Source organism: Hemiscyllium ocellatum, chromosome 17, assembly GCF_020745735.1.
Source record: "Hemiscyllium ocellatum isolate sHemOce1 chromosome 17, sHemOce1.pat.X.cur, whole genome shotgun sequence".
Classification (NCBI taxonomy): Eukaryota; Metazoa; Chordata; class Chondrichthyes; order Orectolobiformes; family Hemiscylliidae; genus Hemiscyllium; species Hemiscyllium ocellatum.
In genome coordinates this window covers 16,118,141-16,144,082 of record NC_083417.1, presented here as the reverse complement: position 1 = coordinate 16,144,082, position 25,942 = coordinate 16,118,141, and the positions used below count along the sequence as shown (strand labels likewise).

Here is a 25,942-nt window from a genome sequence, read left to right as displayed (position 1 = left end):
CGTGTGTATGTGTGTATAGGAGGGCTTGTGTGTATGCGTGCGTGAGTGTGTGTGTGTATGAGTATCTGTGTGTGTGTATAGTGCAATGGTGGTCACCTGTAATGTGACATGAACCCAAGGTCCCGGTGGAGGCCCTCCCTATGGGTACCAAATTTAGCTATCAGCCTCTGCTCGGCCACTTTTCTCTGCTGCCTGTCCCGAAGTCCACCTTGGAGGATGGTCACCTGAAGGTCCGAGGCTGAATGTCCTGGACCACTGAAGTGTTCCCCAACTGGGAGGGAACCCTCCTGTCTGTTGATTGTTGTGTGGTGCCCATTCATCCATTGTCATAGCCTTTGCTCGGTTTCCCCAATGTACCATGCCTCTGGGCATCCTTGCCTGCAACGTATAAGATAGACAACATTGGCTGAGTCACACGAGTACCTGCCATGTACAAGGTGAGAGGTGTCCCCATGCGTAATGGTGGTATCTATGTCCACACTCTGACATGTCTTGCAGCGTCTACCGTGACAGGGTTGTATGGAGTTGTCCTGAGAGCCAGGCAGTTTGTTACGAACAACGATCTGTTTGAGGTTTGGTGGTTGTTTAAAGGCAAGTAGTGGAGGTGTGGGGAAGGTCTTGGTGAGGTGCTCATCCTCACTGATAATGTGTTGCAGGTCTCAAAGAACATGGCGTAATTTTTCAGCTCCTGGGAAGTATTGAACAACGATGGGTACCCTGTTGGTTGCAGCACGTATCTGTCTCCTGAGGAGGTCATTACAGTTCCTTGCTGTGGGACGTTGGAACTGACGGTCGATGAGTTGAGCATCGTACCCCGTTCTTGTGAGGGCATCCTTGAGTACTTCCAGGTGTCCGTCACATTCCTCCTCATCTGAGCAGATCCGGTGTATGCGTAGGGCTTGTCCATAGGGAATGGCTGTTTTAATATGTTTTGGGTGGAAGCTGGAGAAGTGTAGCATTGTGAGGTTGTCTGTGAGTTTGCGGTAGAGTGTGGTGCTGAGGTGTCCATCCTTGATGGACAACAAGGCTCAACAGACAATCAATTTTTCAATGTATAATTTCAGTTACATCACACTGTAAATTTTTGCTATAAATTCTGTTAGGATGGAGCCCTCCACTATCACCTGATGAAGGAGTGTCGCTCCGAAAGCTAGTGTGCTTCCAATTAAACCCGTTGGACTACAGCCTGGTGTTGTGCGATTTTTAACTTTGTACACCCCAGTTCAACACCGGCATCTCCAAATCATGGCCATTCAGTTCCCCAGGATCAATACAGGGACAGGGGACAGTTATATAGAATCTTCCAACCTACACTGACCAATGTGATGAGGAATCTTCACAAAGTAACAATGATTTTTCAGTAACTCCTGGGGTATCAACTCGGGCTTGCTTTTAGCAATCTCAAAGTAAATGCTGCCTTCAAAGGTATTCGAAAACCCAGTTTGATTCAGACAGTAAATTGCCTGCTGGCATTTTCTCTTCTCCCACTGCATTTCCCTTAAGCCACTTCCCTCAATGCTGACAGCAGTGTTTACTCTGCGAGGTACTGGTTTTACCGACTGTCACTTTGTACCTTGTCATTCAATCACACCTTTGGTATTAAACATAGCAGCTGATACGTCAGCTCACTAGTCTCCAAATAAAAGCACAATGGTGAGAGCAGAATTGGGATTAAAATGTTTCAATCCATACAACAGTCCTTCAGAGTAATGGCACTCTAGATAAGGAATCTTTCATCTACCAGTGTCTTCGCAGCCAAGTTCCTTCTTGAAATTGTATTCCTTATTGATTCCAGAATCTGATGACATAAGAAACAGAGAAAAAAAAAATCCATGTTGGTTTAAAATGGATTTGTAATGAGTACTGAATGGCCTGAATGGAACAAGTTTTATTTGCAAATGAAAAATTTGCATTTGTATAGCACCTGTTATACCTTCAGGGTTTTCCAAAGCTCTTTACAGCCAATGAGATATTTGTGAAGTGCTACTCATGAACCTATCAAGTGCTACAGCATCTACCTATCACTTTCCCAGCTACCTTCCCCACCTCCTCACCCCCCACTCTCCTATTTATCTTGCAGTCCTCTTCACCCAACCCCTACCCCCACCAAACCTCCCCCCCCCCATACACACAAACATTCCTGATGAAGGGCTTATGCACGAACCGTCGATTCCCTCTGCTCCTCAGATGCTGCCTGACCTGCTGTGCTTTTCCAGCGCCATACTTTTCAACGCTACTCATGAAATGTAAAGCGACCAGTTTTGTTCACAGTAAGTTTCCACAAACATCAGTGAAGTGATCAGTAGATAATTTGTTTTAATGAGGTTGTTCAAAGGATTAATACTCAAAGAGTCATGGAATCATTCAGCACGGACACAGACCCTTTGGTCCAACTCGTCCGATCAAGTTTCCCAAATTAAATTAGTCCCATTTACCTGTGTTTGGCCCATACCTTTCGAAACCTTTCCCATTCATGTACCTGTCCAAACATCTTTTAAATGTTGTAACTGTACCTGCATCTACCTTTTGCAGCTCATTCCAAAAATGACCCTTCTGTGTGAAAACGTTGTCCCTTACCTTTCTCCTCTCACCTTAAAATTATGACCTCTAGTTTTGAACATCCCAACCCTAGTTTAAAGACCTTTGCTATTTGCCTTATCTATGCCCCCTCATGATTTTATAAACCTCAACTTCCTACGATCCAGTGAATGAAGTCCCAGGTGAAAGTGAGGTCTGCAGATGCTGGAGATCAGAGTCGAGAGTGTGGTGTTGGAAAAGCACTGCAGGTCAGGCAGGATCCCAGGAGCAGGAGAGTCGACGTTTTGAGAATAAGCCCTTCATCAGAAATTCTCAGGAATCGACACCCGAAATGTCGATTTTCCTGCTCCTCAGATGCTGCCTGACCTGTGATTTCCAGCACCACACTCTCAACTCTGAATAAAGTCCCAGCCTATCCAGCCTCTCCTTATATCTCAAAACTTCCAGTCCAGGTAACATCCTTGTAAATCTTTGCTGCGCCCTCTCCAATTTAATAATGTCCTTCCTATTTCAGGGCGACCAGAACTGGACACGGTACTCCAAATGTGGCCTCACCAATGTCCCTTACAACCTTAACATGACATCCCAACTCCTATACTCAATGGCGTCTGATCCAATTTAAAAACAAATCTGCCTAGCAAGGAGAATGCCCATAATTTTCCTTTGAATAGTGCCACAGGATATTTGAATGTCCGTATGAGAAGGCAGATAGAGATTCAGTTTAACATCCTATTTGGAGTGATCCTCCAATACTGGATTTGTCTGCTAAGATTTTGTGATCAAGCCTATGGCATCAGATTTGAAGACCCAAATTTCTGCCTCAAGGTGGCACCCATAGAAAGACAATACTCTTGGTCTCGTTGAACTTCTAAATAATATTTACAGAGCCTTCTTAGGGAAGCAAAACATTCATTTCATTTTACAAAGCATCTCCCTGTGGCTTCATCTTGCCATGAGGCTGCATGAGCCAGCAAGATCATATGACACTGCATCACTTCCTGTCATGATGTACACTGTTTGTCACTGATGAATCACACCCTAAGGCATAACCACTAGCGACAGCAGCCTGTGTCAAATATGCCTGTAATCAGATGGATCTTTGCCTTGATTATATGAGGGCTTTCATTTTAATAATCCTGTTCGCTGAGTCACTCTGAACTAAAACCGATAAAAACCGTGAGAAACAGGTATCTCGAGGGTGTAGGTGAGGCAGCTCTACCTATTGAGCAGTGATAGAGAGTATGTGCATTGGAAACTGGGAACACAAACGTCACATGGATGCAACCTTGTTTCAATGATTCTATGCACAATATTGGCCTGACTTCTGCTGTGACATCAGAAGTAACTTTTGTGTCAAGACTAGATGAGGGTGTTGGCCTCTGTCTCAATACACAATAGGTGCAGGAGTAGGCCATTCTGCCCTTCGAGCCTGCACCACCACTTCAATATGATCATGGCTGATCATCCTTAATCAGTATCCTGTTCCTGCCTTATCCCCAAAACCCTTGATTCTACTATCCTTGAGAGCTCTGTCCAACTCTTTCTTAAATGAATCCAGAAACTGGGCCTCCACTGCCCTCTGGGGCAGAGCATTCCACACAGCTACCACTCTCCTCATCTCTGTCCTAAATGGTCTACCCCGTATTTTTAAGCTGTGTCCTCTGGTTCGGCACTCACCCGTCAGCGGAAACATGTTTCCTGCTGCCAGAGTGTCCAATCCTTTAATAATCTTATATGTCTCAATCAGATCTTCTAAACTCAAGGGTATACAAGCCCAGTCGCTCCAGTCTTTCAGCGAAAGGTAGTCCCGCCATTCCAGGAATTGACCTCGTGAACCTACGCTGCACTCCCTCAATAGCCAGAATGTCCTTCCTCAAATTTGGAGACCAGAACTGCACACAATATTCCAGGTGCGGTCTCACCAGGGCACTGTACAGTTGCAGAAGAACCTCTTTGCTTCTATACTCAATCCCTCTTGTTATGAAGGCCAGCATGCTATTAGCCTTCTTCACTACCTGCTGTACCTGCATGCTTACCTTCATTGACTGGTGTACAAGAACACCCAGATCTCTTTGTACTGCCCCTTTACCTAAATTGATTCCATTTAGGTGGCAATCTGCCTTCCTGTTCTTACTACCAAAGTGGATAACCATACATTTATTCACATTAAATTGCATTTGCCATGCATCTGACCACTTACCTAACCTGTTCAGGTCACCCTGTAATCTCCTAACATCCTCCTCACATTTCACCCTGCCACCCAGCTTAGTCTCATCAGCAAATTTGCTAATGTTATTACTAATACCATCTTCTATATCAAGGGGAGGGGGGGGGGGTCATAGGAATACTAAACAGAGAAAGTTAACTTTAATTTGTTCAGAGTCATATGTGTTCAGTATTGACAATCTCACCTCAGGACAGATTGACTTTGGAGACTTAAACACCTCAAACTGATCATGCAGTGCATGCTCACCAGATGACACCAAAAAACCTGAAGGGTAATGGGTTGCCTAAGCTTCGTTTGCAAATTTTGGAGTCGAGCTGACTGAGGGTGTGGTCAGATAAAGGTGTTTAAACTGTTTCAAGGATTTAAGGAGGGAGAGATGGAAAAATCACTGTTCAATTTGGCAAGGGAATTTCAAAGTCACACAAACATCATCTTAAAATTAGTGAGGCTATTTAAGGGTGGAAGTACAAAGTATTTAAAAAGAGTGGTAGAAATTTAAAACCTTCTTCTTCATAAGGATTTGGATGGAGGGCTGTATGGAACCTTCGAGTCTTAGCTAGATCGATCTTTGGTAAGAGCACAGAGAGACCTGCAGCAAGGGTGTGAAAGATACAAAGCAGTCACCTTGTGACTGAAAGGCATAGCAGTCCTGAAGGGCTGAATGAGCTAATCATTCCCTACACTTCTCTTTCATCATCACATTTAAGGCAAAACCTTTGTACAAAAGGCAGGTACCAATCAGGACCAGAATGATACCCTGAATGATGGTGGAGGGTCAAATGTCTGGGATGTTTTCATGCCTCAAATTGGTGTTTTCAATGCGTTTTTCACCTCTCCCTGGTGGTTTTGGGTGAGGTGGGGAACATGTATTGTGTCCTAGTACTGTGGAGACAGACTAGGTTGAGTCAAACACCTTGTCTTCACTGTTAGTGTTGTATGTCTGTTGTACACAGCACAAATCCAAGCTCCATACTTAAATCAGATTAGCGTCCAATTGCTGTCATTTACCTTCTGTACAAGGTAAGTGATGATTGTTGCCAACACAAAGTCCTGGGTACCCAGATCCACGACAGAGAAAAGGAGAATATCAAACAGCAGCAGGACTAACTCATGGCCATAATAAAGAACATTGCTGAAGAGGGTCCGGTCATCTGAAAACAATAAGATTGGAAAATGATTGAGCTTTGTGTACCGAGTTCTAAACTCTCACATTAAGTGTTGTCTCACAGCTGTATAAACAGAATGGGAAAGCTGTACGAATAGACAGACATGCTCACAAACAGCAAGAGGCATGGCCTCCAGCCCAAAGATGGGTCAAGGCAAACAGACTGTTTCAGTTTGACATGAAGGTGGTAGTTCCAGACATAGAATGTCTGGTGAGACACTTGAAGCAAATCAGCACACATTGAAGAGACAGCCAGGCAGACTTTGAGCTGGAAACAATGGTTAGCATTAGTAAGACACCACAGGTCACAGTAAAATCCACCTGCATCATGGGAGGGAAAACCAGATTGAATTTCGGACTGGGTCAGAAAAGGCGATCTGAGGGCTAAGGTCCTAATGTTTAGTCAAAGAGATGGGTTTTGAGGAATGTCTTAAAGGAGCAGAGAGTGGAGAGATTTAGGGAAGAACATTGAAGAGAATATGAAATATAGTTGAAGATGTCTTTTTCTTTCATAATTTTGTGAGAAGGCAGAGGGACTGCAAAAACATTATGTATCCCCCACAATGGACGGGTTATGTATCCCCCACAATGGACGTGTTCATTCACAACACGTGAATGAAGTTCCCAGTCCTGGCACAGGGAATCAAGATCAGCATTGCCTCTAATTTCCTTTCCAGCTGTACAGGTCTCTGAGGTCTGCATGTGGCAATGACTTCTGGCAGAAATCAATGCCACAATTGCCATGCCAACGCCTATATCTGTGCACAGAAACCTGGAGCAGCTGGGTCAAAGTTGAAGGTTCTCTGCTTGCCCACCATCTACGTGATTAGTTCTCAGGTCACTGAACAGTTTGGGCTATGAGTGAGACAATAGGCAGCAAAAGTGGCTTAGTGGTTAGCACTGCTGCCTCACAGTACCAGGGACCTGGGTTCAATTCCACCCGCAGGTGACTGTCTGTGTGGAGTTTGCACATTCTCCGTGTGTCTGTGTGGGTTTCCTCTGGGTGCTCCAGTTTCCTCCCACAGGCCAATGATGTGCAGATTAGGTGGATTAGCCATGCTAAATCGTCCCGTAGTGTTCAAGGCTGGGTAGGTTAGCACAAAGTAAATTGAGGCATTCAGGGACTGTGTGAGTGGGATGTGTCTGGGTGGGATATTCTTTGCAGGGTTGGTGTGGTGTCAATGGGCTGAATGGCCTCTTTCTGAATGGTAAGGATTCTATCAGATCAGAAGAAAAACCAGAGGACCTGACGCAGCCAAAACAATGCTTTCAGTTCTCTGCAGTAAGCCACTTCAAACCTGAAGAAAATCAGTTTATTTTTTCTTCAGTAGATGCTACATAGAGTGACAATGAATTGGATAAATCAGAGTTCTTTCAGGAGTGAAGCAGTCACCCAGTGCCTCTTGTAAACTGGTGGAAGCATCTGGAAAAAGAAATGTTGAGGAGAAACTTGCAGATCATTGAGAAACAATCCAATAGATCTTGTGACAGTGGAACTGTTTTTCCAGTTTTACCCCCACCCATGCTTTTCATTCTCAAGTTTATATCTGTCTGCCTGCATGTGTAAGTCAGAGTTTATAAAGGGTTTAGGCATTTAGATTAAATTAGATCAGATTCCCTACAGTGTGGAAACAGGCCCTTTGGCCCAACAAGTCCACACCAACCCTCCGAAGAGCAATCCACCCAGACCTATTCCCCTACGTTCGCCCCAGACTAATGCACCTAACACTACGGGCAATTTAGCATGGCCAATTCACCTGACCTGCACATCTTTGGACTGTGGGAGAAAACTGAAGCACCCAGAGGAAACCCACACAGACACGGGGAGAATGTGCAAACACCACACAGACAGTCGCCCCGAGGCTAGAAATGAACCTGGGACCCTGATGTTGTGAGGCCGCAGTGTTAACCACTGAGCCACCGTAACATTTATTTTGCTTACTGTGCTATTTATAATTGTGCAAGTGTAGCTGAAACCTAACAACCTATAATAAATAGCACTTCTTGTTTAGTACAGAACCCTGGTATGTGTTTTCCATCAATTTCACACTGAAACTCAGGTAGTCTGGGAATACTGCATATTTTGTTTAAAAATTTTGACCTTTGTGATGACCCTGGGGCTTGATTTCCAGCTCACGACCCTACTGAGGTGTGACAAAGTGCCTTGGTGCATGGTTTTAGTCTGACTTGGGGGGAAGGTAGAGAGGAATTTTCCAGGGTCTACTTTTCCTTCATCAGGTTTGCTTTCTGCCTGCCCCAGCAGGTTCAAGAGAAAGAGGAATTTTAGGAGGGGGCAAACTTTTCAGCAACAACGCTCCAGTCATCAGGATGTGGGCCAAGTTTGGTCCCAAATTCACTTTTCTCCTGGTGTTTTGTTTTGGATTAACTTTAAAAGAAGGTCAAGTGTTGCATAATACACAGCAGCTGAAAAGAGAAGAGTGTCTGGACATTTTTTTCACTGGAGTGTAGGAGGTTGAGAGGTGACCTTATGGAGATTTACAAAATCATGAGGGGTTCAGATAAGTTGAATGGTAGGTGTCTTTTCCCTAGGATGGGGGATTTCAAGGCTAGGGGGTACTTTTAAGGTGAGAGGGGAAAGATTTAAACAAGACATGAGGGGCAATCCTTTTAACTGTGAGTGGTTCATTTGTGGAATGAACTTCCAGAGAAAGTGGTGGATGTGGGTAAAGTTACAACATTTGGATAAGTACATGAATAAGAAATGTTTGGAGGGATATGGGCCAAGTGTAGGCAGGTGGGAGTGGGTTTGTTTGGGATTATGGTTGGCATGGACTGGTTAGACCGAAGGGTCTGTTTCCGTGCCGTATGAGTCTATAACAGCAAAATGACAAAAAAATGATTTCCCATTCAAGACGCTTCACTGAAGGTCTGGCAAAGAGACTAGTGAAGAATACAATGACAGTTCGAGGAAGGCGGGAGAGATGTTATATTTCAAGTTCTGCAGCTGCAAGCAAAAAGACTCCTGACAATGGAACAATTGTGAAAGGCAGCTCCAATAATTCAATGGAATCTTTTTAACTTTCCACCCAAGTTTTGATTTGCTTCCCCTCGGCACTGGTATTACAAGTCAGTCATGGAGTTCAGGTTGCTGTGGCAAAATGCACTGGTACAGGCGTGATGTTGGCTGGAGCCAAGGACAGCAATAGTGGAGATTGTACCCATCTTTCCATCAGATGGACAATGTCTATGGGCACATAGTTAACCATGTGTCTCCCTTGCTTTTATCTTGTTGGAAGGATTTGCAGGTTGGTAACTGATCTGCTCGGCTGCCAATGTATCTTAGCCATTGAGTCCTGACGCAGGACCATGACCCCAGGGCTATCTAACTCACAAGGCACACATATTATCTGCTGCTGTGCCACAAGATGTCCTCTCCCCACTGGGACAGTCTACAAAATTCTAATGTTGCAACATGCAAATGGGCCTTTTTGTTATGAAACTTGAGATAATGGATGCAAAAAAAAATTCCCACAGATTACACCAAAATAGCAACAAATATTTCACAGAATCTGATTATAGTTGTGTCAGTTCAGGCAATGAGCTACATTTAGATTTGACAGAGTGGCTATTGCGGTGACTAATCCCTCCTAATCATGACCTTTGTATGACTGCTTCAGGGATGCTCTTCAGCCAAATTAAACATGCAGCAAATGCTGCCGACGCGTGTTAAATCTGGTTGCTACAAAGCTGAACAGAGACATTCTCGAAAACACTGGCAAACTTGCTGCTCTTACCATTGTAAAAGAAACTCCGGTCATCTGAGCGTTGAAACTCAAAGTCCAGAATTCTCTCCAGGAAGAGCTTTTCCTTGACCACGTAGTCCATGTCTTTATAGGCCTGCATAAGGAACACTCTGTAAGATTATTGATGGAGAGAATAGTCTGCATATAAACAGATGGTAAACATTCACTGGGTATGTCATCCCAACTAGACATCACAAACTGCTTGACACCAAATGACTTATCTTTGAAGTCCAATGCACAGTCAGATCTTGTAAATCCTGAATAAATGAATGATCAGTGAATCCGCATTTGGTGGCATTAGTTGAGGATTGACCGGAGTGTCAGGAAGACTTTCTTCTCTTCAAATAACACCAAGGGTTTATTTACATGCACTTTGCTCAATAGGCAAAGCCTCAGTTTAATATTTCATCCAATAATACAATGCTCCCTCATATCCTATATATGCTGGGGGGCGGGGGGGTGATGTAGTCCACTGGATTAGTAACACAGAACTTTGGGCTAATAGTTTGAGGACCAGGGTTCAAAACCCACAGTTGAGGAATAAAAAGATAGTCTACGGGCATCCATGTTCCTGATGTCAATTTTTGTCAAACCCATGTCCTTTAGGGGAGTAAATCTGCTCGATTTACCTGGTCTGGCTCATATGGGACTCTGGATCCACAGCAATGATGGGCAATTATAGATAGATGATAAAATCATAAACCAACTTTGAAAAGAGCCAGATGCTATTTTAGCAAGTAATAGCCCAGTCCCAACAAATGGGCGACTGGACAAGGAAACGGGTCAGTGCAAATTTTGTGTAAAGTCAAGAGAACAAGTGCAGTTTACAATGATTAGAGTCAGTAATTATTGAGAGTTTTGGGATCATGTGCTGATGGCATCATGGGGGCCACAACAGCTACTGGACACACTGGCACTTTGGCCAACCATTTAGGTGGTCAAGATCTTGCTGGCATGCTGCTCTCCAATTTCTGGCAGCAGTGGATCAAAGAATGGCATTTTATATGGTTACTGCTCCTTCACCAGTCTCTGAAAGTTTAATACTACAATACCAACCTCCCAAGTGCATCCTTATCTCAGAGGATGAGGAGAGGAGGTCACCAAAAAGATATAAAGTTGTACTCTTAAAGAAGAGGGTGGCATGGTGGCTGAGTGGTTAGCACTGCTGCATCACAGCAACAGGGAACTGGGTTCAGTTCCACCCTCGGGTGACTGTGTGGAGTTTGCACGTTCTCCCTGTGTTGGTGTGGGTTTCCTCCAGATGCTCTGATTTCCTCCCACAGTCCAAAGATGTGGAGGTTAGGTGGGTTGGCCATGCTTTAATTGCCCATTGTGTCCAAGGATGTGTAGGCTAGGTGGGTCAGACATGGGAAATACAGGGTTACATGGATAGGATTGGGTGTGGTTGGGTTTGGGTGGGATCCTCTTTAGACAGGTCGGTGTGGAACTTGATGGGTTGAATGGCCTGCAGTGATTCTGTGAAGAGGAAAATTAAAGCATGCTCATCTTTCCAAACTTGGTGAGCGGTTCCAAGCAACACTGGGAATTACTCTAATGCAACGGCGATGCATTGGGAGAAGTAACAAAAATAAAATTGGCAGATGAGGAGGAACAAAAGGTTAAACAGATTATGCAAAAGAAAATTGGTGCAGATTGGACCAGGCTCTTTAAGATCCTGTATCTTTGACAACTTTTTTTGTGATTTAAAAACAGACTTCTATTTTTACTGATAGGGTTCAACACACCACACCCAGGGTCCCAGCTGTTGTCAAGAAAATATTAAAAGCATATTTCCTCCTGTGCCCTCTGTTTGACCCTACAAGTATGCCACTTCAGAAGTATCTCTCTCCCACTGCAGAGTGCACGGGTCTCCCTGTCGTTGGGAATGTTGGATTGATGGGTCGGATTGAAGCTTTTGGAATAGACTCTTGTTGTTTTGGACGGCAGAGCCAGTAAGACAGCTGTGCGATTGCATTCATTCTGACCAGTCTTACAGAAGTATTTAACTCGTTGTTAATGTCAGAACACTTCTATGTCAGATGGTCTGTCATTTCAAAATGAAAACATTTGGTTTTTGAGTTTTCACTTGGTAAACGGTCGGATGGTAATCTGCATTTTCACTCCTCAGTTTGCTCCCCTCTACATCTCTCAGAACTGCATCTTCCCTTTGGGTGCTGAACGGTAACAGGTAACAGATAAGACAGGTAAAAACAATGACTGCAGATGCTGGAAACCAGATTCTGGATTAGTGGTGCTGGAAGAGCACAGCAGAGGGCTTTTGCCAGAAACGTCGATTTTACTGGTCCTCGGATGCTGCCTGAACTGCTGTGCTCTTCCAGCACCACTAATCCAAAACAGACAAGGCAGCCAGGTAAGGACGGCTGGATTCCTTCACCAAAGGGCTTTAGTGAATCTGTTGGGCCTTTTTTTAAAAAGACAATTTGACACTTTGATGGTCATTGTTACTGATGTGTCTTGTGGCTTTGTACATGTTCGTTCACATACAGCAATCCAGCACTGGAACAGGCCCTTTAGTCCACCATGTCTATGCTGACCATGATGTCATACTAAACTAATCCCATTTGCCCACACATGATCTATTCCCTGCTTATTTATGTGTCTTTCCAAAGGCCTCTTAAAAATTGCTCTTGGATCTGCTTGTACCAGTTCCTCTGGAAGTGCGTTCCTGATATCTACCACTTTCTGCGCAAAAAACTTGCCTCACACATCTTCTTTGAAGTCCCCCCTCACCTTAAACCTATGTCGCCCAGTACTTGACATTTCCATTCTGGGAAAACCCCTCCGACTATCCATCTTATCCATGCCTCTCATTATTTTATATACTTCTATCAGGTTGTCCCCCAGCCTCTGATCCTCCAGCAAAAACAATTCAGATACGTCCACCTTCTTCTTAGAGCGAATACACTCCAAACCAGGCAACATCCTATAAATCCCTGCTGCACCTTCTCCAAAATGTTCAGAAAACATACACCACTTAAAATCAGGTTCTTGTTGAAACAGATGTCTTAAAGTTTATTTGCAATGTTAATTATTTACACATCTATAATATCATGCATCTCCACATAGTCTGGGTTCTGTGCTAACTGATATTACTCTACATTACACAAATGTAAGTCAACTAAACACACTACTAAGACAGGAGAGTCGACGTTTCGGCACAAACCCTTCCTGATGAAGGGCTTGTGCTGAAACGTTGACTCTCCTGTTCCTTGGATGCTGCCTGACCTGCTGCGCTTTAACCAGCAACACATTTTCAGCTCTGATCTCCAGCATCTGCAGACCTCACTTTTTACACTACTAAGACAACATCTAAAGGTGAGGCAGACACCCTTACACTGCAACATCACATGTCTTAATGTGACATAACTATCTGGAAAAGGATAAGTGTGCCTAGAGTGGAATCTATGTCTGTCTATCTACTATAATCACTGATGTCAGCTTCATTAAGATCTGAACTGAGATTCTCAAAACTGCAATGGTAGGGTTTGATTGCACGCTCTCTATCCAATAAATATTACCAATACATTGCTGAATCACTATTTTACAGATAAAACAAAAAAGACTCAAGCTCATTCCTTTCCACTTAACACCTGCTGTGCTGTGCAGGAGGAACGTCCATATTTTGACCATTCTGAGGTTGTCCAGTCTTTATTGCTGGGTTTATTATGTCTGGTTTGCAGACATTTACTCAAAGGCCAATTGTTGTGTCTCTCCCAAAAGGGACAAATCTAATCAGCACAGACTGGAAACTGAACACAGGACCTCGACCTCTTTAGAACTCGTGACTTTAGAACTTGGAGATGAGCTCAGCCAAGCATTTAATAAATCTGCTGAATAAATCAGTGATTAGAAGATTTGATACCCTTAATGCTGCACTGGGGGTCAGCCCATTGTACAAACATAAACCCTGATACAAGATGTGAAACCATCTTGTATCGGGGTTTATGTTTGTAAAATGGGCTCTTCTGCAGTGCAGCACTAAGGGTACCATATATCAAAATGGAGGTGGTAATGTCGATGGACGACTCACCCAGATCCCAAAGTAATGTTCTGTGGCAGATGGTGAAATTTGAGCCCAATTAAAATCTGGAATTAAAAGCTTGCCTAATGGCGAACATGTAACCATTATCGACTGTCGTAAAAACTGATGATAAATTCCTGTGCCACTGCTAGATGTAAAATCCTGGTGATTGGGCGATGACATCAAATTCAGGACTGCTTATTAAGTAATCTCATGTTGTTTGTAGGATATTTCTGGTATAGACTAGCAAGCAGTGTTTTCCCCCCAACCCCAGCAACCTGAATACTATCATTCAGATCGGCATTCCATCGTATGACTGAGGGATTGCTGCACTGTCTGAGCTGCTGTCTTTCTGGAGAGACACTAAACCAAAGCCCTGTCTTCCCTCTCAGGTGGAAGTAAAATATCACAGGGTATTCTACAGAAGATCTGGATAATATTCATCTCTCAGTCAACACCATTAAAAACAAATAGCTTCTCTGCACTCCAAAAGTAATTTATTGGTATTTGAGACACAAATGCAATAAGGCACTTCAGTGTTAAAAGTAGTACATTAATTGTTGGCCTTGTTGGTCAAATAATGGGCTGTGATACCAAAATACAGACAAGGTGCAGGTGTAGGCCATTTGGCCCCTCGAGCCTGAACTGCTATTTAATAAGATTGTGACTAATCTGATTGTAACCTCAATCTAATATTCCTGTCTGTCCCTGATAATCTTCCATCCCCTCACTTAACCTCTTCCTTAAAGATATTCAAGGACTCTGTTTCCACCACCTTTTCAGGAAGAGAGTTCCTAAGACTCACAAATCTCCCTGAGAGGAAAAAGAAAGTCAAACTCTATTTTCAAGGATCAAAAAAGATAATATTTAAATGATTTAAAGTTGTAGGACCGAAGAGCTCTTTACAGTTAAATTGACAGAGGACTAAATTGTAATATGATTGCTCTTAGCATGATGCACACTGACTTAAGTTGATGTATTCAACAGAACTGAGCTCTTGTACCTGCATTAGGTAAAATGGCATTGCCAGGTGAAAGGACAGTGTGTTCATTTTCTCCATCCCATGTGGTGCCCCAGGTGTGATTCCCCTTGACCTTATAACAAACTTCTAACATTCTTCTCACCGGGAGGCTTCATAATCCCACAACAGCCACACATTAACAATATTCCACTCTCATTCAGACAAGAAAGAAATGAAAGGCACCAGCTCACATGTTCAAGGAAGGATGAAAGGAACTTATTCATTGTGTAGTAGGCTTTCAGATTCTGCTGCAGGGTGGCTGAATCCTCACGAATGCTTCGATTAACTCTTGCTGCCTTCAAGGAGAAAGACAAAACAAACTTGAGAGCTCAATTTCAAGGTCACATTCCACATTAGATTCAGGTCCTTGTTAAAGATGATAGCATTTGGTTGATTAGCTCTTTCCTGGTCTTTATGCTGCTTACAGATGTTCTCTCAATCTTCTTTATTTAATCTCATGAACAGAAACTTCTGTTCCTTTCTCATTCACTTTCTTACCTTGCTTCCACTCAAATGACTCTCATCCTCAACTACACCCTGTCACAGTAAGTTCTACATTTGGCATTCTGTCGATAAAAAGTTCTTCTGAATTCCCTGTTGAATTTATTAGTGACCACTATATATTTCTATCTCCAAGGGGGAACATCTTCACAATTTAATGTATCCAATATACCACCACTCACTTTCTATAGAGCCTCAGCCATCTTATATAATCTTGCAGCTCTGATACATTCTTATTTTCAGTTTTGGAGGGTAGGAAACAGAAGTCGGGACAGATATGACTTGCGCTTGTATATACCACATGCACACAACTCACAGACACAAATTTATTCAGCACACACATATGCACATAACACACATGCACAGAACACACTCAGACTAATACCACACACACACACACACACACACACACACACACTCAGACTAATACCACACACACACACGGATTTTTACAGGCTGTGCCTCCTTGGCATGGTGGAGGCTCCTCTGTCCAGTTGAATACAGTGTGTGGGTGGGTTATTAAACTGGGAAGGGCATCAGGGGCCTTACAGATAAGATGGGGCAGCAGAGTGCAAAGTAAGGTCACTTGGAGTTGGGGTATGGGAGCACCCTGTTGCCAATATTGTCAAAGGTTTAATTTGAAAAATTAATTCAAGGTAACAGTTCACTACCACCCTCTTCATGACTGTTAGGGATATGATGTTCCATCAAATAAATAACAAAAAAAATCAGTAGCCAGGCCACCACTAAAGGTAGCCAGTGGCAGTACTAAAGGTGGCCTGTGGAAGTAAACCCACTAAAGGTGGCCTGTGGCAGTTGCTGAATCTAGAGGGTAGGAAGGGCCTCGAGGACTATCTGAAACACTGATCTCCCTGGACCCCATCCCCACAGTCATCAACTGCCCAGCTCCCCACACCAAAACATGCCCACACTATGTCAGGAAGCCTGCAGGCTAACAGAAACTTGAATTAAGCTCATAACGAGCCTGATCAGTAACTTTGTGCTCACAGGTTCCCAATTCCACCTCTGCTAAAATAGCACGGCTACGAGGTAGAGACAAAAAACAGCAAGGAGGTTGTTGGGACTAACATCTGAGTCTACCCACTTCTGACCCCAGTTCCAGTGGGTGCTGGAAATGTAGCCCTATATATCCCTCTTGCAGTACGTGAGGGAGATGAGAAACTAAATAAAAGAAGCAAAGAGAGCGTATGAGAAGAGCATGGCAGATAACATTTCAGTGAACACAACATTCTTTTACAAGCATATAAATGGGAAAAAGGCTAATGGATTGAGTTGAGGGGCTGAGTAAGGTCTATTAAGGACTCCTATTCTGGAGGCAAACTGCATTACTGAGATATCGAATAAACACTTAAAAACTGTCTTTTCCAAGAAAAAAGTTGCCAGCTCTTAGTGAAAGCACAGTAGCTGAGAGACTAAATACTGATAAACAGAAGGTATTAGAAAGACTGCATTCAAAGCTGAGCAGCCATCAAGACCAGAAGGGATGCATCTGAGGATGCTGAGGGAAGAATGGATGGAAATCGTTGTTATACTGGCCATAACTTCCAACTTTGCTGAGGTTCAAGGTTAGAGATAGCAACTATTATACTTTTGTGTGAAGATAAGGTCTGGCCAATCAGTTTAACCGCAGAGTGAGGAAAGCTTTTGGAAACAATAATCCACCATAAAATTAACAATAATTTGGACAAATGTGGATTTTTTAAGGAAAGCCAGCACAGATCTATTTAGGGTAAATCACATTTAACAAACTTCACTAATATTTTTGCTGCTGTTATGTTAAAGATTGATGATGTAATGTGGTCAACGTGATGTGAGTGCACTTTGAAATAAAAGCCAATTGTTAAAGTGCCACATAAAAGGCTTATCTGCAAAGATCAATCACATGAGCTAAACAGGAGCAATATGAAGTTGACTGACAGGAAACAGAGAGGAATGGTGAGCAACTGTTTTCTGGGAGGTGTACGGTGGCATCCTCAGGTGTCAGGATAAGGAGGACTGTATGACATAAATTATAGATATAATAATAAGGCACAATTTCAAATTATGAAGATGTCATAAATCAGTGTGAACTGTGAGGAGGATACAGGCTCTATGAATGGAGACAAAGAGCACAAAACTGGTGAAAGTTTACAAAACAATGGTTCAGCTCAGCTGAAGTCCTGTGACTAATTACAGGCCTCATACTTAAGGAAGGCTTTAGACGGTGTGCAAACGCATTGATAAGAATGGTAACTCTGGTGAGTGACTTCAGCTACCTGGATAGTTTTCAGAAGCCAGGATTGTCTTGCTGGGAGAAGATGTGAATGCATTGTGTTTGAGATGTTCAAAATTATAAAGGATCTGGAAAGAGCAGATAAGGAGAATATTCCCATTAGCAGAAGTACTGAGCGCTAGTGAACATTGATTTAAGGTGAATGGCAAAAGGACCAAGTGACAGCTGAGGAAAAAGCTATGTTTATTCATTCATCCCTGTAATCCCCATAACCCCCATTAAGCCCGTCATCGTCTTACACTATGTCACAAACACTGCTGTTGTCACTGGAAGAAGCTGAGTTTGTCAGTGCAACACTTCATCTTTTAAGAAGATCGCAGGTCACAAAAACAAATTGAATTAAAGCCTCAAGTTTTAAAACAGACAAATGTTCCAGGGCACCTCCTCAGGAATATATGTTCAGAGGAAAAAATAAAAGTCCAAGAGTCAGATTGTTTTGCAGGTGACTAAAGGCTTGGTTGAAGAGCTGGATTTAATTTTTGTCCTTATCAGGAAGAAAGATAGGAAATAAGAGTGGATTACAGAGGCAGGTCTAGAGCTTTGGGCCTACACAATTGAAGACACACTTTGAAATAAATCCACAGAGGTCAGTATGCCGTCACCCAGTCACCCTTTATTTACACATCAAGAGTCCTTGACTTTCCAACTGATCCAGCTCCCTCAGAGCCAGCTCTCATAGTGAACAGGATGTCTGACACTCCTGTTTATACCTATCAGCCGGGACTCCCTGACTGGACCAGATTAACAGCCCTAAGGAGGGAACACATATTCTTTGAGGTCCTTGTTACATTCACTACACACTCACTAGTGTGCAGGACAAGCAACATGCAGTCCAAGCTATCAACAATAACTTGCGTGGCATAGTAGCTCAGTGGTTAGCACCACTGCCTCACAGTACCAGAGTACCGGATTCAATTCCACTCTCAGGTGGCGGCCTGTGAGGAGTCTGCACATTCTCCCTGGCATGGGTTTCCTCTGGGTGCTCCGGTTTCCTTCCACAATCCAGAGATGTGCAGGTTAGGTAGGTAGCCCATGGGAAATGCAGGAATATGGAGCTTGGGTGGGATACTGTTTGGAGGGTGTATAGACTTGAAGATCTGAATGGCCTACTTCCATGCTGTAGGGATTCTATGATTTGCTGAATAAACCACTGCTTCAACAGCAGTGAGGACAAATATTACGTTTTTAAAATAATTAAATTCCTGAAACATTGTTATGAATAAAACCTGAAGTACCTCATTCAACGGTGAGAGTATCCGATCGTATTGTTGTCTGACCTTGTTAGAAATTAACACTTCAAAAGTCTGGACCTCCATATTGGGCTCGAGCCCTCTCATCGCACAAAGGTTATCCTGTAAAAAGTGAACATTTAGAAAACATTGCAATCAGATTGTTTCTGACCTTTCCTGAACAATAACCTCTCTGCACTCCCATCGCCACCACTCCTCATCTCCATAGTCCCTCCCAAAATACATTGACTTCATCAATTTTCTTTCCCCATTGTTCAACCATGAGCTGGCACACGAGTTGATCGGCCAAATGGCTACCTGTTGTTTAATGTATCTGGGTAATTTAGCCATCTCCTACTGTTTCTGCAGCTGGGTCCATTGGTGCCTCTGGACAGAGCAAATTCTGGGAATTCTGACTGGAAAAAGCATGTTCTTGAACATATGAACCTTTTGTCCCTTGAAGGTGAAGGAAAAGAATAAATGTCCATGATTTAGATTTCCTCCAGTACTGACTTTCCTGTACTCCCTGCAGCCAAGCATCTAGATAACCGCAAAGGAAGAATCAGGAACGTTTCTCCCTCTTTCCCAGTGAATAGTCTGGAAAAAGGGATCATCGTCTTTGAGTAGTGGAGATGAGGATAGATTTCTTCATTAGAAGATGGTGAATCTTTTGGAATTCTCTATCCAAGAGGGCTGCAATGGCCCAGCTGTATTATCACTGGACTATTAACCCAAGTAATGTTCTGAGAATACAGGTTCAAATCCTGCCATGGTAGAATTTGAATTTAATTTTTAAAAAACCTGGAATTAAGAGACTTATGATGACCATGAAACAACTGCCAGGAAAACCCATCTAGTTCTTTTACGTCCTTTAGTCCTGGTCTGGGCTACATGTGACTCCAGACCCACCAATGATCAAATCTCAATGTGGTTAATGACTCTCTGAGATGGACATTAAATATTGGCCGAGCCAGTGATGCCTGGTCCCTGGTTCTGACAGGTCTGAGACGGATAGGGTCAAAGGAAATTCAAGGGTTATGGAAATAAGGCGAGAAAGTGGAATTATGATAAAGATTCAACCACGATTTCATTAAATGGAGGAAGAAATACAAGATATCATATATCCTAACTTAATTCCTAATTTTTTAACAATCTCATTTGATGGAAACTTACAATTAATTAAAATTAATCAATTACAAAATCTGATTACCTCTTCTTTCCTAAGATTGAGGTACATTGATTCCATACCAATATCAGCTTGTCCATGTACAGACCGTCCATGGATGTAGTAGCCATAGCACCTGTGCAGTAAGACCAAGACCGATACCTGGATGGAATTTAATTGGAGAATATTATTTATATTTGATATAAAAGAAAACAATGTTCATATTCCCAATCCAAATTCAACTTCAGTGAAATTTGACAAAAATCACAGGCAACAACCAACTGGGTCATTTCCATCTGACACCAAGCTGCTTGTGAAAGGTGGAAAGGGTCAAAAGGAAATGCAAAATGAGCTGAGGAACATGCCATATTGGCAAGTGATTCAAGCGGAGATAGAAAATAAAATTAGGTCTTTTAATCACTGCTCTTTCACGGTAGCTCCTTGGTTATTCATCATTGGTGGCATGAGCTTAGAGGTGATTTTTCAGAGAATCGTGGTTCAGTTGGTAGGAATGCTTTTCTCTGAGTCATAGTCTCCAGCACGAGCTTCCAGGTTGACGTTCTGCGGCTGTACTGAGGGAGTGCTGCATGATGGGAGACGGCATCTTTCGGATGAAATATTACCCCAAATCCCCATCTGCTCGCTCAGGGTGGATGTCAAAGATCCCACTGCACTGTTTCAAAGGACAGCTGAAAATTATCTCCAAACGCCTAACCAATACTTATCACCAGATCAATGTCAAAGAGTAAATGAGCTGGTCACGAATTAAGGGCTACGGGAAGAATGCGGGTAAATGGAGTTGAAATGTCCACCAGCCATGATTGAATGGCGGAGTGAACTCGATGGGCCGAATGGCCTCACTTCCACTCCTATGTCTTATGGTCTTATGGTCATTAACACATTGCTGTTTGTGGCAGCTTGGCTTTAAATTGGCTACTGGATATACGAATCACATTAGAGTAACTCTTCAAAAAGCACTTTATTGGCTGTAGAACATTCACAGATAGTTGGTAGTTGTCTGGAAGGTCCATGTTTAGTTCGGATGCAGCCCTCTGGTACTGACTACAGTCCAGTTCCTCTCTTCAATGGTCATTGCTTCCCCAGTGCAGAGTTAGACTCTATATACTGACTTCGGTTCAGAGTAAGAGGCTGGACCCAATAATGAGAAGATTGCAGCAGCACATTGGGAATATCACTTAGACCAGTAATCCTGAGACTGAGTCTCAAACCCCACATCCAGGGCCTCAAATCTCAGCAGCCAGGAGGGATTTAAATTCAACTAACAAATGTGAAACAGGAGCTAGTCTCATTAATCATGACCATAAATTGTTTGTTGTGAATCTCTGTCTTACTCATTAATGTCCCTTTTAAGGAAGAAAATCTGCCATCATTACTTGGTCTGGCTGACATGGGGCTCCACAACAACAGCAATTTGATTGACTCTTAACGACCCTGTAAAACACCCGAGTGTGTCAATCAATTCAAGGGCACTTACAGATGGACAACAAATGTTGGCCATGCCAGTGATAAACATAAATTCAATCGTAGTACACTGGATCACTGGCAAACTCAGTGAAGACAAAAGGAAACTTTTCGATGGTGTGGCTCAGTCCCACCGTGCCAGGGCAGAGATTTCCTTAGTTTTGTTTTCACCCAGTAACTGTGTAATAACTGGGCCACTATGTGGAATAGTCAGCGAGAAGCCTGATACTTACGTTGCTCACAGAGCACAAGTCTACAAACTGCTGAATCTTATCTTCAACAAATCGTTCACAGAATCCAACGCAGAAGACCACCTGTGAGAGATTGCAATATCTCCGGTCAATATGGAATAGTCTGCTCAATTTCAATAAGGGGTCAATAACTAGTTAACTAGCCCAGAGTGATCGTGTTCTGGACTCAAAGATTTGTTTGGGAAGGGGTACAGTATAAATGTCCCTCCTGCCCCTGCGTTTCCTCACCCGACACATTGTGTGAACGGAGAGATGCAGAGATCAAGGACCCTAGGGGAGATGGAGAAACCAAAGGCATATTTATCGCAGGTTACTCTCAGGTGTCTTCTAGTGACTGTTTAACAAGACAAGGGAGCACTCAAAGAATGGCAGGACACTAGGAAGCTTAGATAAACCGAGAGATCTTGGGTTGCTTCTCCATAGATCTCTGGGGGAGGTAGGACAAGATAATGGGCCAAGAAGATAAATACAACACTTGCTTTTATCAGTTATCACATGGAAAATAAGAACAGGGAAGTTATGTTGGAGCTATCATAGAATTCCTATAGTGTGGAAACAGGCCCTTCAGCCCAACAAGTCTACAATGACCTTCTGAAGAGTATTCCACCCAAAACACCATCCCCCTAACTAATGCACCTAATCTTGGCATCCCTAAACACTATGGACAATTTTGCATGGCCAATTCACCTAACCTACATATCTTTGGACTATGGTAGGAAACCAGAGCACCCAGAAGAAACTCACGCAGATATGGGGAGAATATGCAAACTCCACACAGACTGTCGCCCAAGGCTGGAATTGAACCTGGGTTGCTGGCGCTGTGAGGCAGCAGTGCTAACCACTGAGCCAGCATGCTGTCTCAACTGTACAAAACTTTGGTTAGGCCACAGCTGGAGTACAGTGTGGAGTTCTGGTCACTATAGCATGTGACTGTACTGGAGTGGATGCAAAGGAGATTCACCAGGATGTTTCCTGGGATGGAGCATTTGGCCATGATGACAGACTGGATAACCTCAGTTTGGATCAGAGAAAGCTGAAGGGAGACCTGACTGAGGTGTTTAAGATTATGGGGAACGTGGACAGGGCATATAGAAAGCAGCTGTGCCCCTCGGCTGAAGGGTCAATAACAAGGAGGCATAATTTTAAAGTAATAGACAGGAGGTTTAGAGGGGATTTAAGGAAATTTATTTTGACCTGGAGGATGGTGAGGATCTGGAATGCAGTGCCTGGGAGGGTAGTTGAGGTGAAAAACCTCACAACCTTGAAATGGTATTTGGTTAAGCACTTGAAATGTCACATTCAAGGCTATGGGCCTAGTGCTGGAAAGTAGCATTAGTGAAGACAGGTCAGCACAGACTAGATGGGCCAAAGGGCCTCTTTGTGCTGTATAACTCTATGACTGCTCTGTTATAACTCCATGCAAAGGAGACAATTGGTGCAAGAAGGTGTATTGGTGCCTGCCCTGCCCGTCTCCAGCACCAAACATCTTCCTTCCAAATGGAAATGAATAAACACAGAAATCAAGCAAACCCATTACTTGTCACCAATAGGCAAGTGCAAATGCCCAAAACATGGTCAGCACCTATCAGAGGCAAATGCACTTAGAACCCCTACAGTGTGTAAACAGGCCATTAGGCCCAACCAACCCTCCGAAGAGTATCCAACCAAACCCATTCCCCTCCCCTTACTGCTCTACATTTACCCCTGACTAATATGACACACGCCTGAACACTATGGGTAATTTAGCATGGCCAATTCACCTAGCCTGTACATTGATGGACTGTGGGAGGAAACCCACACAGACACAAGGAGAATATGCAAACTCCACATAGACACTGGCCCAAGGCTGGAGTCGAACCTGAGTTTCTGGCGCTGTGAGGCAGCAGAGCGAACCACTGAGCCACCACATCACCCTCTTACAACATGAGAACAATTTACAGAAAACAATGTCTCCTGGGTTACAAAAATAACTTCACATCTGCAACAAAGCTCTCAGACTTCAGCTCTGAACTGGAAACAGAAAACCAAATTTGCTGGAGAAACTCAGCAGGTCGGCATTACCTGTGAAGAGAGAAACAGAGTTAATCTCTTGAGTCCAGTGACTCTTCAGAAGTTCCCCAGCATCTGCAATTTTGCTTTTACTCAAGAAATTCCAGTCACTTTCTGACCCGCCAATGCGGAGCTCACAAATGTTGTATAAATGTCTCTGTTTATAATAATGACAAAGGTTTTGGGATTTTTAAATTCCATAATTGAATTGGTTATTCCTGACAATCTTTTCTCTGGGATCGGGGAGTCTAGTACTAGAGGGCATAGGTTTAGGGTGAGGGGGAAAGGTATAAAAGAGATCTAAGGGGCAACTTTTTCACATGCAGACGGTGGTGCATGTATGGAATGAGCTGCCAGAGGATGTGGTGGAGGCTGGTACAATTGCAACATTTAAAAAGCATCTGGATGGGTGTATGAATAGGAAGGGTTTGGAGGGATATGAGCCAGGTGCTGACAGGTGGGACTATACTTGGTTCGCATATCTGGTCGGCATGGACGAGTTGGGCTGAAGGGTCTGTTTCTGTGCTCTACATCTCTATGACTCTATGATCCCAGCTCTTCTAGTGCAGGTAGGGACAGTACAATTGCACCACAACAGCCCACCAATTTGTTGCAAACTAGATTATACTGTCCGAAGTGAAAGTCTCTCTTACAAAGTCAACATCATTAACCAGTGGTTGGGTCTGACAGGCTCATGATGCATTGATAATCTATTTTAGTTTAGTTGGTGTATGCCTAACCAAGATTCATATGAAGAAAATCACAAAACTCTGCAGATGCTGGAAACCTGGAGGCCAGCAGGGAAAGGAAACAGAGAGTTAACATTTGAGATTCGTGATGTTTCATCAAACTTGAGCAGTGATGGCCTTCTGCCCACAAGCAACCACCTGAAAGGACTATTAGGGTCACTTGGCTGACACTGAGTGCAGCTCTCCATTTACCCAGATATCACCATGTTGCTGTTTATGGGATCTTTCTGTGTGCAAACTGACTACTGGTTTGCCTATAAAACAACAGCATCTGTTGAGCGCAGGGGGAGCGTGGCTTGGCCGGAGATTGCAGGAGACATTGTTGAAATGTAAGGCCTTCTCATCTTCCCAGTTTCCTTTCTCCTGACTGAAACAAAGTCCTCTGTCATGTGTCCAACTGTTCAAATTCTTAAAAAGATTTATGTTTAATCAAATCCTTCCTTATGGAAAGCTTCTCTTTAGCTGCCAGCAGTATGACAGTCATACGAGGGAAAAATGTGAATGTGGTAGGATAAGGAACCTAAACTCTTGGTCGGTTTACTTCATGTCGCTGATGGAACTGCTATCCACTTATTATTGTCAGGGCCCCCAGCACAATAACTGAAGCATCTGAAACTGTCTTACTTGAGCTAAACCGACTGCCAGCCACATGGATACTGCTATTCCGTATCGGAGAATTGGACTCCAGGGAGCCAGATTGACATCAGGTTCAGGATGCAGATTCAAATTCAGATCTCTTCGGGCAATGTTCTTCAAGCCAATGACCTGGAATTAAAAATATGCAAGCCAGTTACAGGAATTCATTACAGCGGCCAAATTTGTGTCTTCTGCTGAGAATAAAGGAGAAAGAGCGAGAGGAATTTCTTTATGCAAATTGGCACTGGAGCACAGAACATTTCACCAAAGGGAGATGCAGAGGTTGTGGACAAGACTCCTTTTAAGGGCAAAGTAGACAATATTTCTGGATACAGGGCTAATGGGAGAGCACAGGGTAGTGGGATTTACTTTGGAATGCTGTAGCAGAGTGTTAACATTGTCAGTGCTGCAAACATTGATATTTGAACCTGCTACTAAGAAGGCGCTAAGAGCCACTGCAGTATGACCCTCAGTCAAGGAAGTCAGATCATTCGAGTCTAGTTTGTAATCGCTGGAAGCCAAGGTGAATGGAGCTCTTTTAATTCTGGCCCTTTGACCAAACCAAATTTTAATTGCTTAATCACTGGGCACCATGTTTTCAGTTGCCAAGACCCTAAACTCTCGAATTCCCTCTCTAACTCATCATCTTCTCTACCTGCTTTTCTCCTTAAAGATGCATCTTAAAACCTACTTCTTCAGTGAGGCTTTTGGACATATGACATAGTCACTCCTTGTGTGGTTTGGTATGATGGATTGTTTGTGGTTATCCTGCAACGTTTTAAAGATGGTATATGTATGGAAGTTGGTAATTGGTGGTGTAATGATGCCCT

The 25,942-nt window shown here is 43.3% G+C and overlaps 1 protein-coding gene across 3 annotated transcripts in view; it reads right to left on the bottom strand.

The window, feature by feature from the left end:
* Positions 1-1,151: 1,151 nt before the first annotated feature.
* LOC132823874 (meckelin-like) overlaps positions 1,152-25,942 on the bottom strand; it is a 152,169-nt gene continuing 127,378 nt past the window's right edge. Inside the window, exons 21-28 of one of the 3 annotated variants that reach the window (XM_060837953.1) lie at positions 25,101-25,241; positions 21,661-21,741; positions 19,991-20,107; positions 18,829-18,903; positions 14,949-15,053; positions 9,686-9,788; positions 5,774-5,916; positions 1,152-1,798 (exon numbers count right to left, since the gene is read on the bottom strand). In XM_060837953.1, coding sequence (XP_060693936.1) covers positions 1,718-1,798; positions 5,774-5,916; positions 9,686-9,788; positions 14,949-15,053; positions 18,829-18,903; positions 19,991-20,107; positions 21,661-21,741; positions 25,101-25,241 — 846 coding nt within the window. In that variant the 3' untranslated portion in view covers positions 1,152-1,717. Of the gene's footprint in view, positions 1,799-5,773; positions 5,917-9,685; positions 9,789-14,948; positions 15,054-18,786; positions 18,904-19,990; positions 20,108-21,660; positions 21,742-25,100; positions 25,242-25,942 lie in introns of all 3 variants that reach the window. The other 2 variants (XM_060837952.1, XM_060837954.1) reach the window with 2 other exon arrangements.